Source organism: Danio rerio, chromosome 24 (genome assembly GCF_052040795.2).
Source record: "Danio rerio strain M-AB ecotype USA chromosome 24, GRCz13ab, whole genome shotgun sequence".
Lineage (NCBI taxonomy): Eukaryota > Metazoa > Chordata > Actinopteri > Cypriniformes > Danionidae > Danio > Danio rerio.
The window spans coordinates 4,536,266-4,564,076 of NC_141044.1; the positions used below are offsets into that span (position 1 = coordinate 4,536,266).

Sequence of the window (27,811 nt, forward strand, 5' to 3'; positions counted from 1 at the left end):
TGCTGTCGCGGCACAGCAAGAAGGTCGCTGGCTCCGGGTGCTCCGGTTTACCCCACAGTCCAAACACATGAGCTATAGGTGAATTGGGGAAGCTAAAATTGTCCGTAATGTATGTGTGTGTATGGGTGTTTCCCAGTGATGGGTTGCAGCTGGAAGGGCATCTGCTACGTAAAACAAGTGCTGGATAAGTTGGCGGTTCATTCCGCGGTGGCAACCCAAGATTAATGAATGAAAATAAAATAAAAGAGAATCAAAAGCATCGCTCAGCGTGACGTCAGTGGCTGAACCGGAAGCTGTTCCGGTGTTCTCTCTCTTTCAGTGTGTATATGTGTATGATTGTAGGCTCGGCGCTACACTGACAGCTGAACGATACGATGTAACAGCGACGCGAGGGAATGGAAAAACCTACCGACACATAAACATCGCGTGGATTATGCGTTGAGGACAGTCGTGACCCGCTGATGTCTTTCCACGAGCGGGAGTGATCGCAGAGCCCGTGTTTCATCCCGTCATCCGCAGCTGTTACGCCCATCAACTGCGGAGGGGCTCCGTCGATCGGAGCCGTTTGTTGATCTGCTCGTACCGGGTACCGGGTGTACTCATGGGGAACAGCACATCATGCTGCGTGTCGTCCAGCCCGAAGCTCCGGAGGAACGCGCACTCGAGGCTGGAGCCGTACCGGCCCGAACCGGAGCTGAGCCGCGAGGACACGGGCTGCAACCTGCAGCACATCAGCGACAGAGAAAACATAGACGGTGAGTCTCAAACATACCCGAATAACGTGCGAAATAGCGATTTATGAGCATCAATAGCTTGTGCATGCGAAAAAGCTGTATATCGAAGAGAAATTACATCATGAGGGGTTTGTTTTTCAAAGTAGTTGCGTTCTATTTTGGGAAGTTTACTATGGTAACGCCATGGTATTTGGAAAAGTACCACGTTTATACATCGTAAGCGTTTGGCATGACTATATCCACCAGTGTTTGCGTAATATATGTGAAAAGAAAACAAGTGAAAACTCTTTGGCTGTTCTAAAACTGTTGGTTAAGTGCTTTACCATGGTAATAACATGGTATTTCATAACATCCCTTGTAAATAGCAAGCCATATGTTTCTCACGGTTATTCAGTGTCATATTCATACAGCATATAATTATTTTCACTGTACCATGGTAACACCCTTACTTTTTGTAAGGAAATGACACACTGTATGCACTTCTGTGTTTAGCTGCCAGTATTTCAGTCTGTTAAATGTGGTATAATACCTCTCTAAAGAAAACACTCTTCACCTCTTCTAATAGTACCATGCTATTTGCACAGTTTAGCAGGTAAATTCTGTGGTATTTGAAAAAGTACCATGTAAATCTTTTGTACCATTATATCCACCAGTTTCTGCAGAATAAGTTCTCTGAGAAGAAAATTCCCTCATGGGGGTTCTTTGTTCATACAGTGCACTGCTAGTTAGACAACTTTTCATGGTAATATGGTGTTTTGGTAACATACCAAGTATAGCATGCTGTACGTTTCCCACAGTCATTCAGTGTCATAATCGTACAGTTGGAGTTTCTTACCCATGTGTACCACCATGGTTATGCTTATTGTGTGTATTATATCTGCTAGTATTGCCACTCTGTAAAAATGCCTCACCAACTATTGTACGTCTTACTGTACATGGTATTTTTATTAGGTTTAAGCAATTAAATATTGTACCCCCAAACTCTAGTCAGTCAGTTGTAAAACATACATTAACCCTGTTTTACAGTAAATAATTGTCTTCGTAATAATCTTCATAAATATAATAATTTTCACTTTTACATCAGCAAGTAACCTGTAAACGTAGGAAAAATCATAGTCACCACATTTTTTAAAGTAAATATAATATTTACCTTTTTTACTTCAGTAAAATACCACATCTTTCAAATTATTAGTAAATACTGCATTTTTACTTCTGTAAAATACCATATTTTTTCTTGGTGAATCTTATAATTATTAAACGCCTGAGAAAATTCCATGTTACCCAGTGCACATCTTATTTACTGTAATTACATAGTTACCTTCTTGAATACCTTTAGAAACTTGAAATATTATAATTACTATTTAAAATTCTTTATTTATCTCAGAACTTTCATATATTATTTATTTTTCTACACATTCCTAAACATAATAGAGCAGTTCCAGCGTTATGGATGTGACCTTTGCAGTAAAATCTCAAAACATAAATTCACAGAGAAAGTATATGGTAACATTATATTAAAACATCTGTTTATATTATCCAAAACAACTAACCACAGAGTTATACGTTCAGAAAAATATTAATCTGCAAACATTTGTTAAACTTTAAATGAGGGAAATAAACATGCGTTATGGATGTGATGAAAAAAAGTCTGCGGTTTTACAGTATACGACATACTTTGTAAAAATTCTGTGAATTAAACTGTACAACCCAAAAGAAATTATGCTAATCTTAAGGATAAGAGTTGGCTCTCTGTAGAACAAAAATAAGAGATTTTATTGATTTTTTTTTTCATTTTTGCATTTATAAAGAAAAAGCTTTGTTATGGATGTGACACCTCTCTGTTATGGATGTGACGGATGTGAAATTGGCACTTGGGTGTCTTTTGTAAGTCAAATATAGTTGTTTGAAAACATTGACAGACATTTTTGAGTATTTTTACCGTACTGTAAAATACAAGCCTACACAAAAAAAAAAAAAAAAGCAGACATTTGTTATTTTGGCTAAAACGTTTTTTTATGGCAAGGTCGACACTTGCATGGAATTGCTCAATAGTTTTAAAAATATATATTTATAAATTTAATAAAAAAAAAATATATATTTATTAAGGAGGCTACTTAATCTTAAAATGTGTTAAAAAAACTGTCATATATATAAAATAACATATTGAATAAAAAAACTGCGTATTTCAGCCATACTAAAAAAAAACTTGGCATATGAAAAAAAATGAAAAAAAAATCACATAACTACTAATAATTTTGCTCTCAACCGTGTACTTCATAACTAGCATTATCACTTCAGACTGTTTTTGATTTTTAACCTTAGAAAATATATATACCTCCATGAATACCATATATATATATTAGGGCTGCATGATATTAGAGAAATATAACATGGCAATATTTTTTTTTCTGTGATATGTAACAATATTATTAATACAATTTTACTTAGAGGAGTTAAATAACTATTTGAAAAACAGTTTATTATTTTAGATTGATTGGGATGATTTTGTATAGGAGTGCATAAAATATAATAAACAATCTACAGGTATACATTAAAAAAAAGATACAAATTAAAATATATTTTTAGATATATTTATTTAATAAAGTTGAACTATATTCAGGTATACAGTAATTGAATAATCAAATGTAATAATCAATATAATTTTTATTCAAGCATCCATTAAACTAAGCCGAAAAAAGCGATTTATCAAACTAATTGATATTGATTCTTGCAAATGGAAATATATACTATAAGTTCCAAAAAGACTCCTACAAAGAATGTGCAATATAAATATGTAAATGGTTTGACACCACTGCTAAATATTTATGTTTTTGGTGTCTACATCAGTTGAGGTTGTGAATGGCTGGTGATTTGCTGGATCTGGCAGTAGATCTGATCTGATCTGAGTGCAAGCGGTACGCTGGGCGTCTGTTGAAGTGGAGAGTGGATCCAGACATGATCAAATGTAATTTTACATCTAAAAGGAGATGGAGACTGATGAGAGTGTCGTGTGACAGCAGGCAGAACTGATATACTGTAGAAGAGGTATAGCTGCTCCACGACCAGTTACACTTACTCATAAGATCATATTTATCCGGATGGCGTAAATCACTCTATCATCATCATGTTATTGTGGCTGTGAGAATTGTTTGTTCTAGTTATTTTGGTAGATTAAGTTGTTTAGCAGAAAAATATGCTTTTAGCAAGTGCAATTATAAGATGTATAATATTTTTAATTTGTGACGTATTAAGATGTGTAAAATAAGTTCATTTTTATTTATATTTTTTTTATTTATATTTATTTATTTTAATATTTATTATTTACTATTCATTTTTTATATATTTTTTAACTTATTTATTTATTTATTTATAATTTGTGTGTGTGTTTGTTTGGATTTACAATTTCTATTTATGTGTTTAAGTGAAACATTTTTTTATACTGTAAATTGGTGATGACATATCTAAAATCTCAAAAATCTGTTGCAAATACAAACATTTGTTATTTCAGACATTTGGAATTGGTATCTTTTTTCCAAATAACAATTTTATGTTTAAAATTTGGAAGAATTATTATGCATATTTGATTATTTTTATGCAATTATTAACATGTAAACCCATGCATATACAGCTCATAAATCTAGAATTTATAAGTGGTCTCTTAACTTTTAGCCATACACACATAATAATAAAGTAGTATAACGTCTTCTGAGAATAACTGGCAATTTGATGTGCATTTAAAGAAGTCACACTATCTCTAAATGCATCTGAATATTAATACTTCTATTGTGAGACTGCACTTTGAGGAAATCCCATATTTTCTCATATCTCGAGCAGCCATGACAGACTGTGCTGTGAAATGATAAGTGTGTGTTTGGTAAAGATAGTCTCCTGTTCGCGGGTCAGTCTGTGCCAGTCTCCTGTGATTAACACTGGCCATTGTGATTCACGCAGCTGCTGTGTGAATCAGCTTTATCCCACTGAATAAATCACAGTCGGAGCGCTAGTTCTCATTCCTTCATTCATGAAAAGCCGCTTTGCATTATTGCAGTTGAAGAATAATGCAATGAGGTAAAGTTTGAATACTTTCAAGAATAATCTGAATTCAGTGCCAGTAGTTTTTTGGGGGCACAATGTTGATTAACACTAAAACAAATTACTTTTACTTGTTCCTTTATTGTTTAAAAACAATGGAAATAAAATGAAATGGGGCTATTTGTGGATATTAAACACTTTAGCAGTACCTAGCAGTAAAAATGACCATCCACCATATTTTTTAAATATAAAAACACACAGAGCTCAACATACACCCCTGATAAATCACTCATTTAGATAAATATTTTCTACAGGATACTTTACAGTATTATTTTGTGCATATACATTAGATTAGTCACTATTGAAGCCAAATGTGGAGCTTATCTAACAAAATAGCTAATGAGAACAAAAGAAGTACACCCAACTTTAACAAAATTTTTGGGGGAAAATTGTGCCAAAATGTATGTTAGGGAGAAATATAAAATAAAAGAAGCAAAATTAAGAGAAACAAACTACAAAAAAAAAAAAAAAAAAAAAAACTATAAACTTTTTTGAAATTTTGTAGTTTGTAATTTTTTCCAACATTAAGCATGAATTTTTAGATGATTATTATGATATATTATCTTTCTGTTTCTGTAGATGTTCGTTGAGCAAAATCTTATTTTAATAAATATATCAGTTTAATAAATCTGTTTTGTTTAAATGCACCAAAATATATGACCAATATTCACTGAGAAACAGATAAAACAATATATTATTAAGATATATTATTTTACATATTTTATTATATATTTTACTAGGGGTGTCAAAATTAATAGTTTTTTTTTCAATGCACCACGATGTAGATGCAAACAATTTGGTATCAGTTCAGTAATCATCATAGCCGGTTATTACGTACTGACGTTATTTGTGCATTATATGACGGTAGCTTACTATGGCGAGAGCTGTAAACTCTCTCACTCTCTCTCTCTGTGTGGCCCCTTTGACCTGTTGGGGTGTTCTAATGTTTTCTAATGTTAGGGTGAGTTAATGTTTTGTCTCCTCTCTCTGTTGTTACAACGTTAACGTTACTTGTGGATCCAGACAGCAGCATGTCAGCAGAGTGAGTTTTCTCCTTTGCGTCGCCGTCTTTAATGGATCAGCTGATCGCCGCCATCTACATGTACTTAAGCTTTGTTTGATACATTCAAACAGTTTTTCTTTCAACAGGTAAAATGAAAGGTACAGTTCATATTTGACTGCTTGTATTAAAGGACAAAATTGTATTTCACATAATATATAAATATATTTAATTATTTTAAAACAAGAATTTTTGTTTTGTGAAGTAAAATATCAGATTGTGCATGAAAAGCAGCGTCAACGCACTGTGATGCACTGAGATATCGAAATGAACCAAATCAATGACATGATATTAATAACTGAACCCCTATCACACCACTATATTTTACTATTTTTCCATGACTTTTCTACATCTAGAAATCCCATTTTAAAAGTGCATCATATATATGCAGGATATATCTAAAATAGTTGCATTTTAGTTAATCTAAATTATTGTTGTGCATTTATTAGCATTGTTACAAAACATATTAATTTGATTGAATCTTACACAAACCTCAAGTGTCTTGCAAGAATTCTTTGTTTGAGAATCCTCTGAAGTTTTGGAAATACAAACAACTGGCTCTTCTTCAGTTCATGTTATAACAGTCCGGCACCTTGATAAAACACTTTTATTTCTCAGTGGACTGAAACCTGTCCACCATAAAATTGAGTGGGCAGCCAGTCATCAGATTGGAGCTTGCATTTTTTCAGAGAGGTCTTATCATGTTTTCATGCAATACAGTCAGTGAGTTTTAAGCTGTCGACTTTTTTCACTTTAGACAGCTTGTAACAGGAGGAGAGAGCGAAGAGTGAGAGGCCAAGACACTGGAGTTAACAGGATTAAGTTTGCTGCCATATGCTCTGCTAGTTCTTTTCTTTGCTAGTCTTGTTATTGTTTGAGTTTTGGCTGTAATCATAATATATATATAATCATACTTCCAAACACCTTGATTTAATTTAATTGATATATTTTATTATTTATTAAGGGAAAAAACAAACTTTAAAATATTTTCAAAACTTTGGTGTATAGAAACAGCATGTGTGTTGGAAAAATCTGTTAAAGAACAGTTTCTGTATTCTGTGATTCACCAATGTTTATTTATGCATATGAACTGCATTATGGGACCTTGATCTCTGCTCTTTTGACTTGATTTTGAAAATTTTGTAGGTTAAATTAAATTTTAATAGTTTGAACTAATATAAGAAATAATATTATATATATATATATATATATATATATATATATATATATATATATATATATATATATATATATATATATATAATTCTGTACAATAGCAAAAAATGTGTTGGCAGTTTGTTATCATGTACTGTAATTTACATTATATCAGACTGTCTCTATTTCTAATAAAGAGAAATACATTTTCTTTATTCTTCGTTTCATTTCTAAATGTTCGAATCACTCAAAATCCGCAGTAATTCACGTCTGGTCTGAGCCCCTCGATCCCCTTTAGAATTGTCAGTCTATATTGATCGCTGATTGCCTCGTGTAATTCTATTGAAGGTGTGGGGCTTTATTCACCATATTCACCACTACACTTTTCCCCATTCAAAACTTTACATATGACATGTCTTTTGTATTCTATAGTCTTTGCCGCTACCAAGCTGACCAATCACAGAGTTTGCAAATGTGTTGGCAGTTTGTTATCATGTACCGTAATTTACATTATATCAGACTGACTCTATTTCTAATAAAGAGAAATACATTTTCTTTATTCGTTTCGTCTTTATTTGTTTCATTTCTAAATGTTTGAATAACAAAATTTGCAGTAACTCACGTCTGGTCCGAGCCCCTCCCCTAGAGAATTGTCAGTCTATAGCGATCACTGATTGGCTCCTGTAATAGAAGGCGGAGCTTCATTTGCCATATTGATGTTACACATTTCCCCATTAATAACTATACGAGTGACATGTCCTGTGTGTTATATATTCTTTTGCCGCAACCAAGCCGACCAATCACAGAGCTTGCACTGTGTTGTTGTGACATGATGCGATGAAATTCTGTACAATAGCAAAAAGACTTATTAGCAGTTTTTCATGTTCCGTAATTTACATTATATTAGACAATAAATTACTTAAAACAATAAAACATCCCTTTTTCAATCTTTAGATAGTTCAAGAGTTTTGAAAACATCAAAAGTTGGAGGACAAATCAATTTCCCAAGATAAAATTCAACAGTATTAAATACATGAATCTCAAAATATGGAAAACTGTTCATGTATGATTTGTTTTAAAGCACACACTGTTGCTCAATGGGTTTATAATACATAAAATGGCAGTAAAATGTACAGACAAATTTGTGCATAGCACCTACAGTACTTTATTCACCGTGTTCTTCTGGGAAATTAAATTCCTGTCATAGACTTGTGGCTCTTGATAAATTAGGTGAAATAAACTTGAGGATAAAACATAGCAGGATTGTTGGATGTCGTCATTTCCTAACTAAATAAACATCATTATTTTTTACCCAGTCCTGAATTCATTGCCCACATGTGGTTCACACGCTGTGCAGTTTAAGTGTCCCTGGTTTACACCTTTCCACATGCTTCTGCCCTCATTCATATGATTCTCTACAACATATTTTCTGGCGCGACATTCATCAGTCCTGCAATGCAATGTGACTGCAGCATGATTGAGAGAGCAGTACAGTAGGGCATTTGTTTGCCAGTGCACTGCCTTAGGCTTGTGTTTTGAGCTGTGACCCTAGAAAAGTGTGACTAGACGTCAGACATCAGAACTGCTGACTTTCAACCCTGGGCCATCTATCCAGAAGACGTACTGCATTCCTTTCCTCGAGTCACCCCTCCATGAGAAACATTGCCTTTTTCACCTACTCATGCATCTACATCTTTATTACACTGTAAAAAAATCATGGTTTCACACAATTCATTCATGTTGTCCAAACACAAATTAAGTTACCGTAATCGTTAAAAAAATCTAAACAGATTAAACAAAACAATTACGTTACCCCCCCCCCCCCCCCTAAAAAACCTTAAGAATTATGCTTTCAACTGATTTTAAATAAGTAGTTAACAAGCAGCAAGAGTGTAGTCTTGTTCTCGTCTCAACAACATGTAATGCAAGAAGCCATTTATATGTTTGAAATAAAATACCACTAGGAATGTCACGATATCTATTTTTTTTGTACGATATATTGCACCAAATATGTATTGCGATAAACGATACTATTGTCATTGTATGCAGCTCATTATATAATGACAGAATGACACTATGATATGACAATGCAAGGACACTCCTTAATAGAACACATTTTTCATTCTTGAGATTACTTAATTTAATTATAGTCATTTTAAACATTTTAATAATAAGGCATTGGAATGTGAAAATGCATATCCTAATAAAATAATAATAAAAATTATTACCACTGAGCATAGTTCAGATAGCTTAGTGTGAGTACATCCTAAGGGTGCTTTCACACCTGTTAATCAATTCAGTTGTTCCGAAACAGAGATTACAATTGTTACATTGTTGCTCTTTGCTCTTGGAGCGGTTCGCTTTCACACGGCAAAGTTTCTAATCGGACCAAAAGAGCTAAAGCAAGTCACGTGTGAGTAAACTCTCCTCACATTGGTCATAGTGTCAGGGTTTATTTTGCAGAGTCCTGCTCAGCTGTCAGGGGAGGTGGTGGTTTTGCTGGTGGTGTTTGACAAGGTGCGCGCGACGTGTCTGATATGAAGAGTGAGAAGAGATGAAGGGTGAGAAGGGTGCGCGACATATTTGAGGACCGGGAGGAAGACGCAATTTACCGGGAGATTATCACTCATTTGCGGGCATCTGGGAGACTCCCCAAACTTCCCGCCCTACTCATAATTCTCTCTTTATATAGCCGTATGCCTATTACATATCCACAAAACACTGTGATATAACCGGGTTTGGATCGTATCCCTTTCTCACTGCAATCGATTCGCTCCAGAGTCAATCAATCAAGCCGAGACCACCTAATTCAAGCGATCTCGGAGCGATTGATTTGGCGCGGATCCTAGCGCGATTGCTGGTTTCACATATGCCAAACGAACCGCCCTAACAGGGCAAACGAGACAAAGGTGTGAAAGCACACTAAGTAAACTTAACTGTTTTTACAAATAAGTGAATTGAACATAAAACAAATAAGTTGCCCTTTTAAGTTGTGATTCAGCTCATTTTAAATTAGCTGTTAGAAGCAGCAAACATACTTTTTTGACTGTAGAGTTCATGGTTTTAGGTATTTTGTATTTTTGATCTGAGGTAAACTATCCGCTAGAGCTTTCAGTATGGCTATTAATGTCACGCAATGTTATCCAAACTCCCATTAGAAGCATTAATAAAGCCCATATCTAGAACCTGAGGTGATCATTGTTACATGCTGAGTCCCAATTAGCCAACTCATAGTACGTCCTTAAAGTATGTACTTTGTTTCTGAAGAAAAAGTACATCTTATTAAGTGTGTAACAGAAGAGTGTGGTAGCTTTGGGACACACTACTTTCTCATTAGCAGATCATTATGCTGCTTAATAACGATTGCCCTATTAATCATCTCGACACATCTACATTTGTATCATATTTAATTACCTATACCTACCTTATTGGAGATTTAAGCAGCAGGTTAGTCTGCCATGTCTTTCATGCAGAGAAAACTCCTCAGGTCTTTGCATACAGAAGTCAATGATCAAACATGCCTTTATGATTGTTCACAATATTGTTGCAGATATAATATAACATGAAAATTATGATGTTTTCCCCAGTAGGTTAGATATTAATTAACAGTTATTAAAAACATCTTTACTTAAGCCTGTCTAGACGTCTTGACTGTTGATTTTGTGCATCTGCCATGTTTGTAGTTTAACCATTTTTACCTGCATTTGTAGTTTTAATCAAATTCACGTCCAGTGCGCAATGTATTGTGGGCAATTATGGATAGTTCAACACTTCAAATTTCTACCAGAAATAGTACTCTGTTCAACATACTACAATTCGGGACATGCTAATTCTATTCTCAAATACTATTTAGGATGGATAGTATGCAAATTAAAATGCAGTAACAGTATTTACTTTTGTTCAATAGAAGATTGATACTCAAATAGATTTGGGAAATTAATATATATTCAGTAATTGATAACAGAATGTAGAAAGACAAGCTCAGGAGATTCTCTAGTGAACCATTATGCTGCTACATAATGATGCCAAAATCCCTGACACAAAGGGAGAACAGAAATCTGCGAGGTGAAAATAAAGCAGTGACAAACATGTTCTATTTGAAGGTTCCATTTTATATCATCTGATGTCACATGAGGGGGAGCGAGCGCAAACCAGGCTAATTTTAGCCGGCATTCAAGGCTCATATTTGCTCTGGCAGAAATGATAGGGAAATTTTCGTGTTAATTCCTGCCTCTCGCAAATGAGCGCAGGTCTGGAGATTAGCCGTGTTGTAAAGTCCCTCAGGATTAGCATAGAGTTACAGACAGTTGGGGATGCACCATATGGAAGAGGACACAAGTGAAGAGTCAAGCTCAAAGTATACCTCTGTTATGACCGTTGTGGACAGGTGAACATTTGATTAAATCTCATGATGTCTGGTATTTGACCAACCTAAGTTTTTTGGATGAATGTTTTGTTTTTTACTTGCACAGAACACACCAAGCCAACGGTCGGCCATTTCAGACGGTTTTAGAATCTTTGTATGTTCACGCTCAGCTTTTTGGTCCAAACGAGAGCATCAGTAAACAATATATGCTATTCAAGCATCATAATAAAGTGTGGCGTTTAATATGTGGTTATATGTGGTTCACACATTGACTTTATTTGTATAAATGTACAAACTTACTAGTCAAAAACAGACAATTTGAAAGAATTGATTCTGTCAGGATTGTTTTATTTATTTATTTGCTGGGGTTTAAATCTAAGAACTTCACTTGTTCTTAAAGGCAAAGTTGACCCAAAAACTACATTTTCTCTGTATTTATTCACACTTCACTTGTTTCCAAACTTGTTTGAATGTATTTTTGTAACACAAATGAAGATATTTTTAAGCAAGCTGAAATCCTGTAACCACTGACATTCATTGAATGAAAAACAAATATTGAAGTCAATGGTTACAGGTTTTAAGCTTTCTATGAAATATCTTCTTTTGTGTTGAAAACAGTTGAAACAAACTTAAACAGCTTTGTGACAAGTGAAGCATGAATAAATGAAGATGAACTATCCCTTTAACGATGCATTAACACTGCTATTGAAAGTATTTTAAATATAGTGTTTTGTTCAGTGCCTTTTTTACAAATATGTCTAAAGAAGCAGACTTCAAAGGTGCCCTATAAAGAAAATCTGGATATAACAAGGCATAGTCAAATAATAAGTGATCAGTACGTGGAAATGGGCATAGTGTTAGCCTTAAACACCATTGTTTCCTCCTTTAAATTCTCTGAGTGCACAACCCCAGTGAACAACAGGCCAATCAGAGCACAAACCAGACTGTTGCGTGACTCACAGGCCAAACCCAAAGTTGCATGTATTTTATGTCACATTCTACGTCATCCGGACGTGTCAAGCTGTTGCAAATGAGGTCAATAAGGATCTTTTGATTATGAAGTAATAAATCAGCATATAAAACCATTTCTGGACAATTTTGGAACTTCCCTAAGTCACATTTCTACTCTGTAGATGTCAGACTGAGAACAATTTAAGTTATCACAGGGTGTTCACAGGTTCTTAAAAGATCTTACATTTCAAAAACAAAATTCTAAGCCCTAAAAAGTCTTAAATTCACTAAACTATTGTCTTGAAGGTCTTAAATCTATTTAAATGGGTTCCTTTGTGTATGTAAAGCCAGTCGATCCAACACACATCCAATCACCAACAATACATCTCAATAAAGCAAAACTCTATTTATAACTAATATTATTTTGTGCATACATGTAGTCTATTAAAGTTAATGTCTATTAAAGTTTAAGTTATGTTGAAAAAATAGCATGTATTGCAAATAGGTTCTGCTGGATTTGACACATTATTTAACATATGGGGCTTAGAAATAACTGATTAAAATGTGTTTCTTGATGGGGCAAGTATATGATCATTTCCCTGCCTGGCTATTAAAAAATCCTTAACGTTTACCTTTATAAAAGTCTGGAATTTAATTCATATGGCCTTAAAAAGGTCATAAAAGTCTTAAAATTGACTTGGTGAAACCTGCAGAAACTGTTATTGAATCAATGCAGTATATGGCACATTTAATAATGAAAGTATTTAGAGAAGGACATTTTGCCTGAGCTAGACAAAAGAGTGAATTTGAGAGGGAGCGTGAATGTAGACAGTGTGCTGACCTGACAAACCTCAGCAGAAGTTAAAGTGCATCACCATAAAATGAGTCGGCTGTAAAAACACTCTCTAATCGTTCTTAATCACTCTCAGTCTTGGCCATGAATGGACCTGACACTTATTTGACATTTTGCTGAGGTCCTGTGCGTTTTTTTTTTTTTTCATTGTGACTTTTGTCCTTTAAAGGAAATGACATACGGGAAGTGCACTGGTTTCCCTGCCTCGCCTGTGTCCGTGTGTTGTGTGGTCAATTGTTTCGTGTACTCGGCAGCTGTAGATGTGTGTGGGTTTAATTGGGGTTTTGTTAGACATGAAACTGTTTGATGTTACTTTTAGTCACAAAAATAATAATAACAAAGGTGTTTTACTACATAGTGATAATTAATTTTATTTTGGAAACCTAATTTTGTCTATTAACCTAATTTGTTTGTTTGTTTTATATAATAAATGTGATTCAAAGCTGAATTTTCAGCATCATCACGACTGTTATCAAAGACATAAAAAATAGCCGATTTGCTGATACTTTATAAATTATGTATTAGTTTAAATGTTGGCACCCATGCATACCTGAAAGTAATTTTACTAATTGACCTGGAAAAATTAGGTTGTGAATGTCGATTTTGATTACTTTTTGATTAATCCCCCAGCCCTAAATGAAAGCCAGTGGGGCAAAAACAGTCACTAACATAATGAAAGGGTAGTCAATTTGCCCAGAGTGTATTTTCCCAAAATAATATTTGTTACCAAACATCATTCCACTTGCTGAAACACAGAGAAAGTTGTGGCCAAACTAAGCCTCAAAATCACCCCAGAGTGGATGAAAACATCTCCAACAGCACACAATGGTTCATACCCATTTATTCATTGATTCATTCATTCATTCATTCATTTTCTTTTTGGCTTAGTCCCTTTATTAATCAGGGCTCACCACAGCGGAATGAACTGCCAATTTTTCCAGCATATGCTTTACGCAGCGGATGCCCTTCCAGCCGCAACCCAGCATTAGGAAACAACCATACACTCTCACATTCACACACTATGGCCAATTTAGCTTCTTCACCTGTAGCACATGTCTTTGGACTGTGGGGGGAAACCGGAGCCCCATAGGAAACCCATGCACAGAACAAAGAACATCCAAAAACTCTACACAGAGCTGCCAACTGAACCAGCCGGGGCTCGAAGCAGTGACCTTCTTGCTGTGAGGCGACCGATTAAGCCACTGTGGTTCATATTTTAATGGAAAATGAGTACATTTAACGGGTGGATTCATTACACACTAAAGGAAATAGATAACGTTATGAAGTTTCATATGGCCTCTTTAAAAGCAGTTTTTAACACATCCATAGTTCTGCTTCTTTGCCTACTTTTCTAAGTAGGTCTGTAGGCAGTCTGGGCTGAACTTCTCTGCATACACATGGACGGCTGACCTCTTTGTAGACCAGATTCAATCTTGTAGGTCAGCGCTTGCTCTTATTTCTTTACATGCGACTCTGCTGCAAGTGTCTCATAGCCCTCATCTCATATTTCCTCTATTGTTTAATCATATTCTCACTATGAAAATATTAAGACTGATTTGACTACTATTAGAAAATATCAAAGATGAGTGACTGAATCCTCAATGGAGATGTTTATTGTGGATCTGATGTTGCTTTTTTGTGGATCTGATGTTGTAACCCTGGAAACCATTGATAATGACAGCAAGATGCTCTGACAGCTTTCATGACACGTGGGATATTTTGGCTTGTCAGCATAATTCATTACCTGATCTGTGTAATGTGAGAAATATTATTAATTAAGGCCTGGCCAACATGTTTATATATATATATATATATATATATATATATATATATATATATATATATATATATATATATATATATATATATATATATATATTTATATATATAAACTGTATATATAACTTCAACTGTTCATGCTGACTTTAACCATGATGTTGTTACACATGTGGAACTGAATGACTGCAGTTTCTCAGTCTGGATGTCGGGAAAGCATTAAAAGTGCTCACTTTACAGGAAACGCATAAAACCTGGGAGTTTGAACAGGGTTGTGGGAATGGATATGACTCGTAAAGGCAGCGGCAGTAGTAGGGAACCCTGAGGCACACCATCACTGCCCATTTTTGCATCATTAAAGCAGGAGTTTGTTGAGATTCTCAGTGAATGTGGGAGAATATGCGAAGTCGGTTAGCATGAGGTTTTACACGTGGATAGAGTATTCACACACACACCACAGCTTCAGGCTAATGTAGATCTTTCTTTGAGGAGTTTGACTCTTGACCCACACTGCCAGATAATCAGACAGTGGATATCTGAGAGGGAGTGTTTGATCTTTTGTGGGAAGCCTTGTGGTGAGAGCAGCCGATATATATATATATATATATATATATATATATATATATATATATATATATATATATATATATATATATATATATATATATATATAATATCAGCTGCAAGAAAGCTGCTTCATAATGTGCTGGATGGGATAAATGCATAATTCCATTTAAATAAAGAAATATAATAGTTTTTGCTATGTTAATTAAGTCTAATTATTAAATAATAATAATATTAATAATAATAATAATAATAATAATAATAATAAAATAATAATACATGTTATTTATTTAATTATTTTTATTATTATTTGTTTTTAATCAGCCAGAATAATAATAATAATAATAATAATAATCACAATAATAATAATAGCAATTTTATTGGTTTGTTTAATTATTTATTTACTTATTTTTTGTTTGTTTTATTCATCCAGGGCATGCTGTTGTAAATAAATAAATAAAAAAAAAAATATGTGTATAAAGCATCCAGTTATTGTTTTTACATAATTTATTATGTTTAATAATAATAATAATAATAATAATAATAATTATAATAATAATATTTGCATTTCTTTATTTATTTGTTTTATTCATTCAGGGCACGCTGTTGTAATAATAAATATTGAATAAATAAATAAATGTATGTGTATAAAGCATCTAATTATCGTTTTTGCTAAATATATAATGTTTAATTATAATAATAATATTTATTTATTTATTTATTCATCCAGGGCACATTATATTATTGAAAAATGCAAGTAAAGACTTGCATGCTGTTCTAAATAAATAAATATTTATAAAGCATCCAATTATTGTTTCTGCAAAATATATTATGTTTAATAATAATAATATATATTTATTTATTTATTCACCCAGGGCACATTATATTATTGAAAAATGTAAGTTAAGACTTGCACACTGTTGTAAATAAAGAAAGAAACAAAAAGATAAATAAACAAATAAATGAGTATAAAAAATCCAGTTATTGTTTTTGCTAAATATATTTTGTTTAATAATGCTAATAATATTTATTTATTTTATTTATGCAGGGCACATTATATTATTAAAAAGTACAGACTTGCACACTGCTGTAAATAAATAATGTAACACTTGATTATGGTGTCATAAAGCTGCATGAGATTTAGAGTTTAGTCTAGCTATGTAGATTAGGTATAGTAATATAACATAAATGTTTTCCTCAAATATATTTCAAAGTTAAAACAATCTATTTTATTCAGCAAATGAATCGCTGTGTGTCTTTTTGTATTCTCTCTTCTGTAAAGTGCCTTGTTTAATTCTTTAGGTAAAACCGCTCCTCTCTGAGGGCCAAATGAATCAGAAATGAATCAGAATCAGGCTGTTTGTATGCATAATCATTATGCTAATGGGCTGTACTTCAAAAGACCAATGTGCTAGAACCAAATAAATGCACTCAAAGCTCTCTCTTGGTTTTGTGAAGCCAAATGACCATCATAATGAGGTGAATGGAGGAGGCATGTGTTTAGCGACAGCTCTTCAGATCTAAACTACAGACGTATGAGGCACTTGCACAGCTCTGGCAAAATCTGTAGTGATTAAAGAGATGCGTGACCCATAAATGAGAATGTCATTAATTGCTTGCCCTTGTGTCTTCCAATTATTATTTATTTTTTGCTTCAATCTTGACGAAACTGAAAGCATTATTTCAAACATGCACTGTAAAAATTATATGATCAATTAGTCATGGCAGCATATGTTTTAAGTTCATTGTAACTTATTAAACTAAGTTAATCATGTTCTAACTTAATTTTATAAGTTACGTATGCTGTTTTAAGTCAGTTTAACATAAGTTCAAAAGATGATTTAGATAAAAAAAATGAAGGCAGTAGGGGTTAAATGCAGAATGTCAAAGTATGATGAATCAAAAAATCAATGAACATTAAAAAATCAATAAACATATAAATATAAATATGTAACTTTATAAAAGTCATTGAGAAACATTGAACCACTTTGAGTTTAGCAATCTAATTTGTTGACGTTGTTTTTAAAAGTAACAGTAAAGTATTGTAATATAAATATACATTTATTTTGTTTCTTGTTTTGTTGTTTGCCCAAATGTTTGTCATTCATCATTTTAAAATATTTATTTTTGCAAATATCTATTTAATTTTTGTTCATTTTTTTAAATACAATTTTTGTAAATGCAATTCAATTCATTTAAGTACCTTTTATTTACTTATGTTCTAAAGGCACTGTCAAATGTTGCTTTTCTAAGAAGAAATGCCTGTAATAATGTTATTAATATTACACGTGCAGCACTACCAAATCAAGTTTATATTCCACTATTGATGCCAGTCTTCCCAAATATTACTCTGGTGCCCTGTTTTAAAATATACATTCCATATATCAATTTTGTTATAACCAAGTTTTGTAGTAATGAGTTAGAAAACCATTTAAACTAATGTACATTGCCCATCAAAAGAAAACAAATTGCAAACACTTAATATTTCATTGGACTTTGATTATGGCACATTTTCTCTTTGCTTCTGCAATGTTGCAACATTTATTGCTGTCTAAAGTTTCATTCATTTTTTAGCAACATCTTTTATTAATGACGGGAGAGTCGAACTGCTTGGCAAAGTCTTCTCCAGCATATCCCAAAAATTCTCAATAGGGTCAAGTTCTGGACTCTGTGATAGCCAATCTATGTGTATAAATTATGTCTTACTCTCCCTGATTTTACAATTTGAAACTGATGAATCCTGGCATTGTCCTTTTAGAATATGCCCATGTCATCAAGAAAAAAAACTCTTTATATTTAAATAGTCAGCTGACCTCTTTATTTAGGCACATAACATTGCTGAATCTAGACATGACAGACTGATTTCATCAGAAGTTTAAGTGACTGCAGATCTCAACCACCCAAGGTTTTATTCCAACCACATTTCTCCCTCAAAAATGAAGATCTCTACTATCTTTCCAGTTTTTAATAATTGGCTTAGCACATTTATTTTAGCAATTTCCTGAGATGTTTCTTTGCTATATTTCTGAAACAGATGAACATCTTTTCCAAGACCACAGTATGTATCTTTTGACATTGGTTGTTTAAAAAATAATAAATAATGATCCATGCAGTAATTATCCATAAGGTAATAATCCAATGAAAGGCTCCTACCTCATTTGCTTAGTTTAATTTATATAGTGACTTTTTTCAGCATATTTATTTGTTTGTTTATTTTATTTTTTTGCTGATCCAGAAAATGATCCAGACTGTAAAAATATACAAATGTTTATATTAAAGATGTCTGGGAGTGAGACATAATTTTTACACATAGATTGGCCACCACAGAGTCCAGACCTTAACTCTATTGAGAATTTTTGTCATGTGCTGGAGAAGGCAGAATTTCTCCCATCATCAATTAAATAAAAAACTCATGGTTGTTTTCCAACCATGAGTTTTGTGACCATTTAACCAGCAATGCGAACCCATCCCAGTCCTGAAGCATCTCAAGGGCGGAGCTTAAATTTAAATAACTATGTATGGCACTTTATCAGTGTAGAATTCATGTTCAAATTTATCTCCTTCAATTCACTGTGTTTGTGTGTGTGTCTGTCTGTGTGTGTGTGTGTGTGTGTGTCTGTCAATATTTGCTCGTTGAGTGTTTGTATTAGCTTATGGACTCTAATCTTCAGTCTATTTAGTTCAACACTAATTTTCACAAGTCACTTAAACATTTTCCATTAAGTATTTAATTTCAGGCGTGAAAAAAGTTCAGAATAAGCTGCATCATGGCGTTAAAGAAATAGATAACATTATCTGAGTCTGTGCCACATCGTGTTCTCAGATCCTGAGTGCTTTTAGGCAGGCGGGAATTATTCCCATGACATCACTGCAGCTGCTCTGATGACACATGAAAGGAATCCCTAATGAATATTCAAAGGGGGGTGTGCCTGCTGCTCTGATGATACATGAAAGGGAAGCCTTCATGAATATGCAGAAAAGGGGGTGTGGCTGCTGAATATGCACCTCGGATAAACTGAATTGAGAATTAATTGTAATTGGTTAAGATTAATTGGAGAGAGCAATCGAAAAAGAGAAAAAATATGTATAAATATCAAGATGTTTACAAAGAATATATGTAAATAAATTGAACATTTAGGCTTATTAAGAAGATTGTTTAATATATATATATATATATATATATATATATATATATATATATATATATATATATATATATATATATATATATATAAACACCAGTGTTTTAATTTCTGGAGAGTTAAGCAATATTTATTTGAGTCATTTTCAATCACAACAAAATAAATGAGGTTTTCTGACTGCTTGCCATTTAGGAAATAAAATTCTCTAAATCAGAATATTCGTATGTGAAATAAATAAAACATATTATTATATGTATATATTTAATAAATACACATTTGAATTTAGCCTCCTATTTCTTTTTCTCTGTGTATTTCAGAGTGGCACTTGTAACTAATTCTAATTGCATTGCCATTGTGTTATAAGTGTAATTATACTCCTCAGTAAAAGCGTGTGTGTGTGTGTGTGTGTGTGTGTGTGTGTGTGTGTAGTATTGTGTTGCTGATTTGAAATGTCAGGAAGGCAGGGTGGCTCTGGCACAGATGGCATCACAGTCAGACCTGCTTCCTTCTCAGCGGGACATGCACATATGCACGCACGCAGTCACACACGCCACAGTGAAATAACTTCTTAAGTTACTCGAAGATCTGAAAATAAAGCCTCCTGGATTCGATTGAGAAGTTACAGGTTACACATGTATACGGTTAAATGATACTGCAAGAACATGGAGACTTCATCTGGAACATAAATGCAAGTTTATTAATGCCTTTTTATTTATAATTTAATGCTGAGTTGTAATAGGATGTGTCTTTTTTGTAACCTATAGAAAATAAGCTTTATCTCATTTGTCAGATCATTTGGATGTTTTAAAGTTTTTACATTATTGTAACTTATTTACTATTTTATCAATCAATAAATTTAGTTTTTTATTTTTTCATTAATTTATTTTCTTTTCGGCTTAGTCCCTTTTTTAATCTGGGGTCGCCACAGCGGAATAAACTGCCAACTTATCCAGTTATAAGTTTTATGCAGCGGATGCCCTTCCAGCTGCAACCCATCACTGCGAAACATCCATTCACTCTCATTCACACACATACACTACGGACAATTTAGCCTACCCAATTCACCTGTACCACATGTTTTTTTTTTGGAATTGTGGGGGAAACCAGAGCACCCGGAGGAAACCCACACAAACACGGGGAGAGCACGCAAACTCCACACCCAAACTGACCCAGTCGGGGCTCGAACCAGCGATGTTCTTGCTGTGAGGCGAACGTGCTACCCACTGTGCCAACATGCAGCCTCTTGCTTTTTTTTTTATTAAATAACATTAATGTCATTTCATATTAAATTTATGTGATGAATATATACATGTTTAATACTAGAAGTAATTTTATTTTGTGAAATTATTGTGATCACAATATACATATCGCAGAGGTGTGATAAATGACATTTGTTTATGCATTGCTTGTTTATCTAAATTTGACCGATCAGATGCAGCCTTAGGGGTCGATCACACCAACCACGCTTTTCCATTCTGAAAACGTGAGCCGTGTGCTGCGCGTTTTAGGTTGCTAGGCAACAACTGAATCAGCTGCATGTTGTGCGCGAATGTTGCTGTTGATATTGTTGTAATTTTAATATTAAATAATATTATGATATTTAAAATTTGTAAAGTATTACAGCTCTGGATAACTCAAAAGAGTGAGTAGTAGACTCTCCTCCATCTTCAAAAGTATCCGTAGTAATCATGATAACACAAACACTGCTGTCACCTCAATGGAAATCCTGTGACTGACGTAATGCGTTTATTCTGCTCAGTAATTTTTTTTTCAATTGTGAGCGCAAGCCGCACAACAGCAGGTGGTTAAAACACAAGGTGCGCAGGGTGCATAAGCAGCACGCAAATTGATCGCAGCCCTTAATAAATCATTCAAAAAAAGCACCTCTCATTGCAAAAAGCACGTTCAGTGTGATCGCCCCCTTACTCTCTTTATCCCCACCTTCCCAGTAGTTGCTGTTCTGCTATCAGCTAAAGCAGCCATAAGCTGAACCTGGAGTTAAAAGTAAACACATATGACGGAAATCAAAAGCGCAAAATGAAAACTCAGTCTGGATATCTTTGAGGTTTTCACTCATTCATAGTGTTTTAAAAGTAAAAGTTTGCACCTTGACACAGTTTTTAAATCTGTATTAAAATGAATTTGATCTGAAAAACATCTTTTACCAGTTAATTTGAATATCATAAAATAAATAATTTGAAACCTAATAAAAATAGCATTTTTCTAGGGAAATGTTGTATCGTAATAAATCTCTTTATCTCAGCAACAATATCGTATATTCTTCCAGTATCATGCAGGCTTACGTTAAACTCTCTTGAAATGCTCACACAGTCTCATGCCTTAAAAACACACGCAAATGATAAACTTTCAGTCTATTGTGATTGAACTCTACAGTGACTCAACTGCGAATCATGCTCAACTACAATCCCAACTCAACATGCATCTGCAGTTTCACAGATTTTTCACCAAGACGGTAGAGTCGGACCACTTGGCATAGTCTTCTCCAGCACATCCCAAAAACTCTCAATTGGGTTAAGGTCTGGACTTTGTGGTGGCCAATCCATGTGTAAAAAAATGTCTCACACCCCCTGATTCACACTTTCACAACTTGAGGCCATTGAATCATCTTGGAAGGCCTGCGATGTGACTATTGCATTTGCGCACATACAGACATCAATGCTGAAATGATATATTGTGCAGCCGTAACGCGCGCACACACACACACACACTCTGAGCATATGTGTGAATCTTCATTGAGTGCGTGTTGTGATCAGGGTCCTGTTAACACCTCAGCGCTGCACAGATTCTGATGTGTTCTCTAATGCCCTCAGCAGGTGCTGCTGGCCTGTTCTCTGCCCACACATTAACACCAGTCACAGCTGCCACACAGTGCTGGCACATTACAACACACACACATACCAGCCCTCAGGATTTACCACAGCTTTATGAGTAGCTGTTAGTTGGACTTCTGAGAGATGCTATTGATTTCTGCTCTTTGACTGCTGAGTTTCCTTGATCTTCAGCTAATTTTAGACGTGAACAATGAGCATGTGGAACAGCATAGATTTTCTAGCACAGAAATCTGTTTAACAGCTTTCATTTCTGAGTGTTGTTGATAAGGGATAAAGCAATTGACCTGCTGTATGTTATTATTTGCAATATGTTTTATGATATGTTATATACAATGTGTCAAGCACACACTATAGTAAAGAAACCTATCAAACATTTGATCTGGTGTCTGAATAATTATTAGTTTGTCTGTAAATTGAAAACAGGAGAGGGCCTAAGACAGATCCCTGTGGCACTCCATACTGGAATTTAAACTGCTTAGTCTGTTAGGGCATTATTGGTCAAATATAAATGGAATTAATTGATCAAGATGCATAACGTGATCAAATACAGTCCACATGTTCTCACAGAGAGAAACATCGAGGCCGAACCATTAACACTGTCCTTTATCTGGCGTTTCCATGGAGCTGCTGCTGCCCAGGCGACAGGAGAGGACGAAACCATAAGACCGAACAAAGTATTAACACAGGCTAATTACTGCTCTCTCTTCACACATACACACACCACAATTTCATCATCCCCATCCATGTCTGTACCGAAAGATGTGCCTCATATTTACCTAAGTTGATATAAATGTTGTCGCACATTATAGCTCATCATTTCAGAAGAATGGTGGCAACTTTGGATGTCCAATAACTGTTTTAAAGGAGTGTTTTGTAATTTACAGGCTGTAAAGTTGATGCAGAAGAGCTGTTCGAATGAAGCACGGTCTCGCTCTCTCTGGTGTGGGAAACACAATTGACTTTCCTTCCTTGCTAATGGCTGCAGTGCGTCAGCGCGTTCACAATGCGATCCTTTGATTTATTTAACCCTTTCTATAAAGCGCTACAGGAGATGAGGAGGGTGTTGGCTGATCTGCAGAGAAGCGTGTGTAGTTTGAGTCGTGATGAGTCTGTTCGCCTGCTCTTTTCTGCACTTGCGTTTAAGAAATAGTTGTATATGTATATAGTTGTATAACTACTGTCAGTATTTTATGTTGTTTGAATCCTTTACTTGTATGGAAGACAAAATGAGGTGTTTAGAAGAATGTTCAAACTGCTTTTTCTAGTACAATTTTAAGTACATTAAAATTAAAGAAAATAAAATATGATAAAGTTAAAAAAAATGTAAAGATAAAGTAAAAAAATTACTTGCTTTACTTAATTTATTCATTATTAATTATTTACTTTATTTTAATATTTGATTATGCTAATTTTATATTTTTCACTTAATTTTTTAAAGTTATTATCTTTTATTTATTTACTTTCAATTTTTATGTATTTTATTTAACATGCATTTATTTTATTTATTTACTTCTTTTTGCTTATTTGTTTATCTTTTTTCATATTTTTATTTTATTATTTTTATTTATTTTTATTTTTATTTATATATTTCCTTTATTTATATATTGTATTTATTATTAGGGTTAAAGCCCTACTCTTTTTCAAAGGACAACTTGGGATTTTTAATGACCAAAGAGAGTCAGGACCTCGGTTTAATATCGCATTCGAAAGATGGTGCTCATTGAGCAGTATAGAGTCCCCATCAACATAGTGGAGCGTTAGGACCCACACAGAGCGCAGGCTGAGCGCCTCCTGCAGGCCTCCACTTCCAGCAGCAACCTAGCTTTCCTATGTGGTCTCTCATCCAGTTACTGACCGAGCGCAGCCCTGCTTAGCTTCAGTAGGCAACCATGTGAGAGTTGCAAAGAGCTAGCTTTTTAAATTAATTAATTAAACAATTATATTTATCATTAATTATTTACTTTTATTAAATCCCTCTTTCCATCTTAAGGACTAAAATAAACCTTTTCTTCTTCTTTTTTTCATCACCCAGTCTGTTGTATCTCCTTCCTTCAATGTAAGACTTCCCAAATCAGCCCATGTTCCCACAATTGAGCCTTGTTGTCTTTTCATGCAAATCACCATTGTTTACACAACAGCCCTAAGCGGCGGCTGAGACATGGTGTCCAGAGAGAGAGGATATGATGTTGTCAGCTGACAGGAAGTGTGATTGGGCCACAGATGGTTCATTCACAGCAGAGAATGACTCAAACACAATCACTGAAGAAATCACACACACATTTTTAGTTATGATATTTGATTTATTGACGCTTTCAGTTCTGACAGACGTGAACTGAAAGGGCCTTTTGTGTTCTAGGATTACATTGAGGAAACATGACATCACTTCCTGTCATCTGAGGATGTTGTTTGCTCTATGACCACCAAGTGTGTCCATTTGAAGGGCAGTATTGATGCTAATTATTCATCTAGGCAATTTCAGTGGAATAATTGTTTTTCAATGTTTTTCAATGTTTTTTTTTACTGTTATTATATAGAATGCCTATAATTATATTGTAAACGCAACAGTGGCACACACATCTCATTTGTGGATACATTTCAGCTCAGACATATTTAAAGTTCCCCTTAAATCAACTAAATTCAAGGGAGAAGAAATGTAGTCAGTCCCTCCAGGATTTTTACAGTCCAGTGGATCTTGAGATTAAAAAAAAAACATTTGACAAGATTCATGTACTGAAGCAAATAATTTCATGCATTTTGAGAAAAGCTGTCACAGAATGATCCATTTTAGGTTGCAACTTCAAAAAAATAAAAAATGCCCCACAACATCCTGTGTTATGACCAATATTTATACTTATATCTGGATATGACATTTTATTTACATTTCTCTAAACCTAAAATTTATTTCAATAAATTCCCTTTAATTCCTGTAGATTCTAATGAATACCTGGTAATTTTCCAAATTGGAAAGTTTCCAAGTTTTAGTTCCAGTGATAACTTTAAAGTTAAAAAATATTTATTTATTTATTTATTGATTGATTGATTGATTGATTGATTGCTGGGATAGGTCCAAAAATACAAAACAAAAAAACTTTAAATGTCACATTAAATGCTTAAAATAAATTTGAAATAAAATAAGTCAATTATTACATATAAATACAAACATATACCAAAAAAAACAAAAACACATATATAAATCAAGTAATTAAAAAAAAATCTATAAGTGAGCAATATCACACGAGTAGCAGTGCAAGATGGCCGTATGTCAGCACTGGTGGGAGGTGTGCGTTGGCACGAGGCTGCATTTCTGTGCTATATTGTAATGTTACGAGTGTGATATTGCATTTATACAACTGTTCAACGGCATAATAATGTGTTTAAAAAGAAAATCAAACACAGAGTCTCAAAAACCCTTTGGTATGATGAACTACCTTCTTCAACCTTTCATTCACATCTGCAGCTGACGGCAGAACAGCAGAGACTGTTGCTGCTTCACAAACGTCACTTTAGAGCTAGTATTTGAATGATTCTCTAGCGTAATGTCTAAAGTGATGACAAACCAAGTGATTTTGCTGATATTTCAAGATTATAAGGCTGAACGGCAGAATAAATTCCCTCTACAATCTACAGAGATTTCCCAGTATTCCTGTTGCAATCAGGAGATTTCAATAATTACCCCCGAAAAAGCCAAAGCAAAGCAAACACTACCAGATTGCTATAGTATAAATACAGCACTACAAAATACAAAAGAGAGAGATCGACTTAGAATGTTACTTACCTGTTTTATACATGTTACTATGTTGTGGCAGAATGTCAACCATTTTTACTCTGCTCAGTATGACAGGCTGATGGCCGCTGACGCGTTTTTATCTAATTATAAATGTTTAAAATAGGCTCTGTCCTTATAAATAAACTGCATAGTTGCAATCCAAACAACTACATTCTCTCCTAAAAAGGTCTTATGTTGTCAAACAGCTGCAATATTTGTCGAACCATAGTGAGTTTATTGATCTGCCGTCACTTTATGTGGGCGGAGTAATACCCAAGAATGAAGAGGCTGTACGAGTGGTGATATTGCAGAACATCACACGGCTATCAGCCAATCAGATTCAAGAACCAGACAGAAATATTTTATGTATGCGTGTGTGTACATACATACAACAAATGTGCACAATTTCCTTACCCTGAAAAATTCCCTTACCCTGTTAAACATCACTTGGGAAATATTAGTAAAAGAATGAAATATTAGTAAACTATTAGTAAAAAATATTAGTAAAAGAATTAGCCCTCCACAGGAGGGCTAATAATTTAACTTCAACTGTATATAAAGCACATAAATAAATAGTACAAAATGAGACTATCAGTAATCCAAAGTGATCTCAGTCATGATTGATTTTCAGCAGTGAGAGAGAGAGCAAGCAGCAGTCAGACTGACGCTGAAGATCTGTGGAGTTCAGTGAGTTCAGCATCAGCTCAACATCTCCATTAAACCACATCAAACCCAGGAGACTTTAAAGTGCTTCAGCTGGAACTGGACAACACAGAGAAACATTTTGATTTGAAGAAAAAACAAACCCAATACTTTAAGAAATAGTTTACAAAAATGTGCTGATGACAAAACGGTAAAGCTTTCATAAAGTTAGTTTGATGTGCAATTTTGACATGAAATTAATCTTAATTAGGGTGTTTATTATTGAATCTACTCTATTTATGTACTTACAGCGTGGTGTATGTGCAGTCAAAGTTGACAAACAGGTTGAATAATTTTCAGTGCTGTTGACTGAAAACACTGTCTCAGGATTGTGGTTATGTAACAGATCAGCAGATCCAAGACAGGCACATCCTAAAATAATAAAAATGATGTCTTCATAAATAAGGAAGTACATACTTCAGATCTTTCTTCAGCAGCTCATGTGACTGGTGTTTTTTTGTTTGTGTGCGCGTGCAGTTTTGTAAAAGTGTACATTTCAAAGTGCGTGTGTGCACATTTGTGAAAGTCTGCAGTTCCGCCTTTCAAAAGTGTGTGCGTACACATGCATGCATGTGTGTGCACATTTGTAAAAACGTGCAATTCATTAGTGTGTGTACATGTGTGTATGCGCCTGCACATTTGTAAAAGTGCATTACAAAGTGTGTGTGAGCATGTGCATGGTATGTGTCCGTGCGTGTACACATCTGTAAAAGTGTGCATTTCTGTATTTCAAAAGTGTGTGCGTGTGTATGTGGTTGTTTGTAAAGATGTGCATTTCTGCTTTTAATAGTGTGTTTC

General features: G+C 34.2%; 1 protein-coding gene across 7 annotated transcripts in view; it reads left to right on the forward strand.

The window, feature by feature from the left end:
• The first annotated feature begins 310 nt into the window (after positions 1-310).
• Positions 311-27,811, forward strand: part of ccny (cyclin Y) — a 52,015-nt gene continuing 24,514 nt past the window's right edge. For all 7 annotated transcript variants that reach the window (XR_015524682.1, XR_015524681.1, XR_015524683.1 and 4 more), the window contains exon 1: positions 311-755. Coding sequence is in view for 4 of the 7 variants with exons in the window: in XM_087309060.1 (XP_087165186.1) it covers positions 602-755 (154 nt within the window). In the remaining 3 variants the exon portion in view is untranslated. The remainder of the gene's footprint in view (positions 756-27,811) is intronic.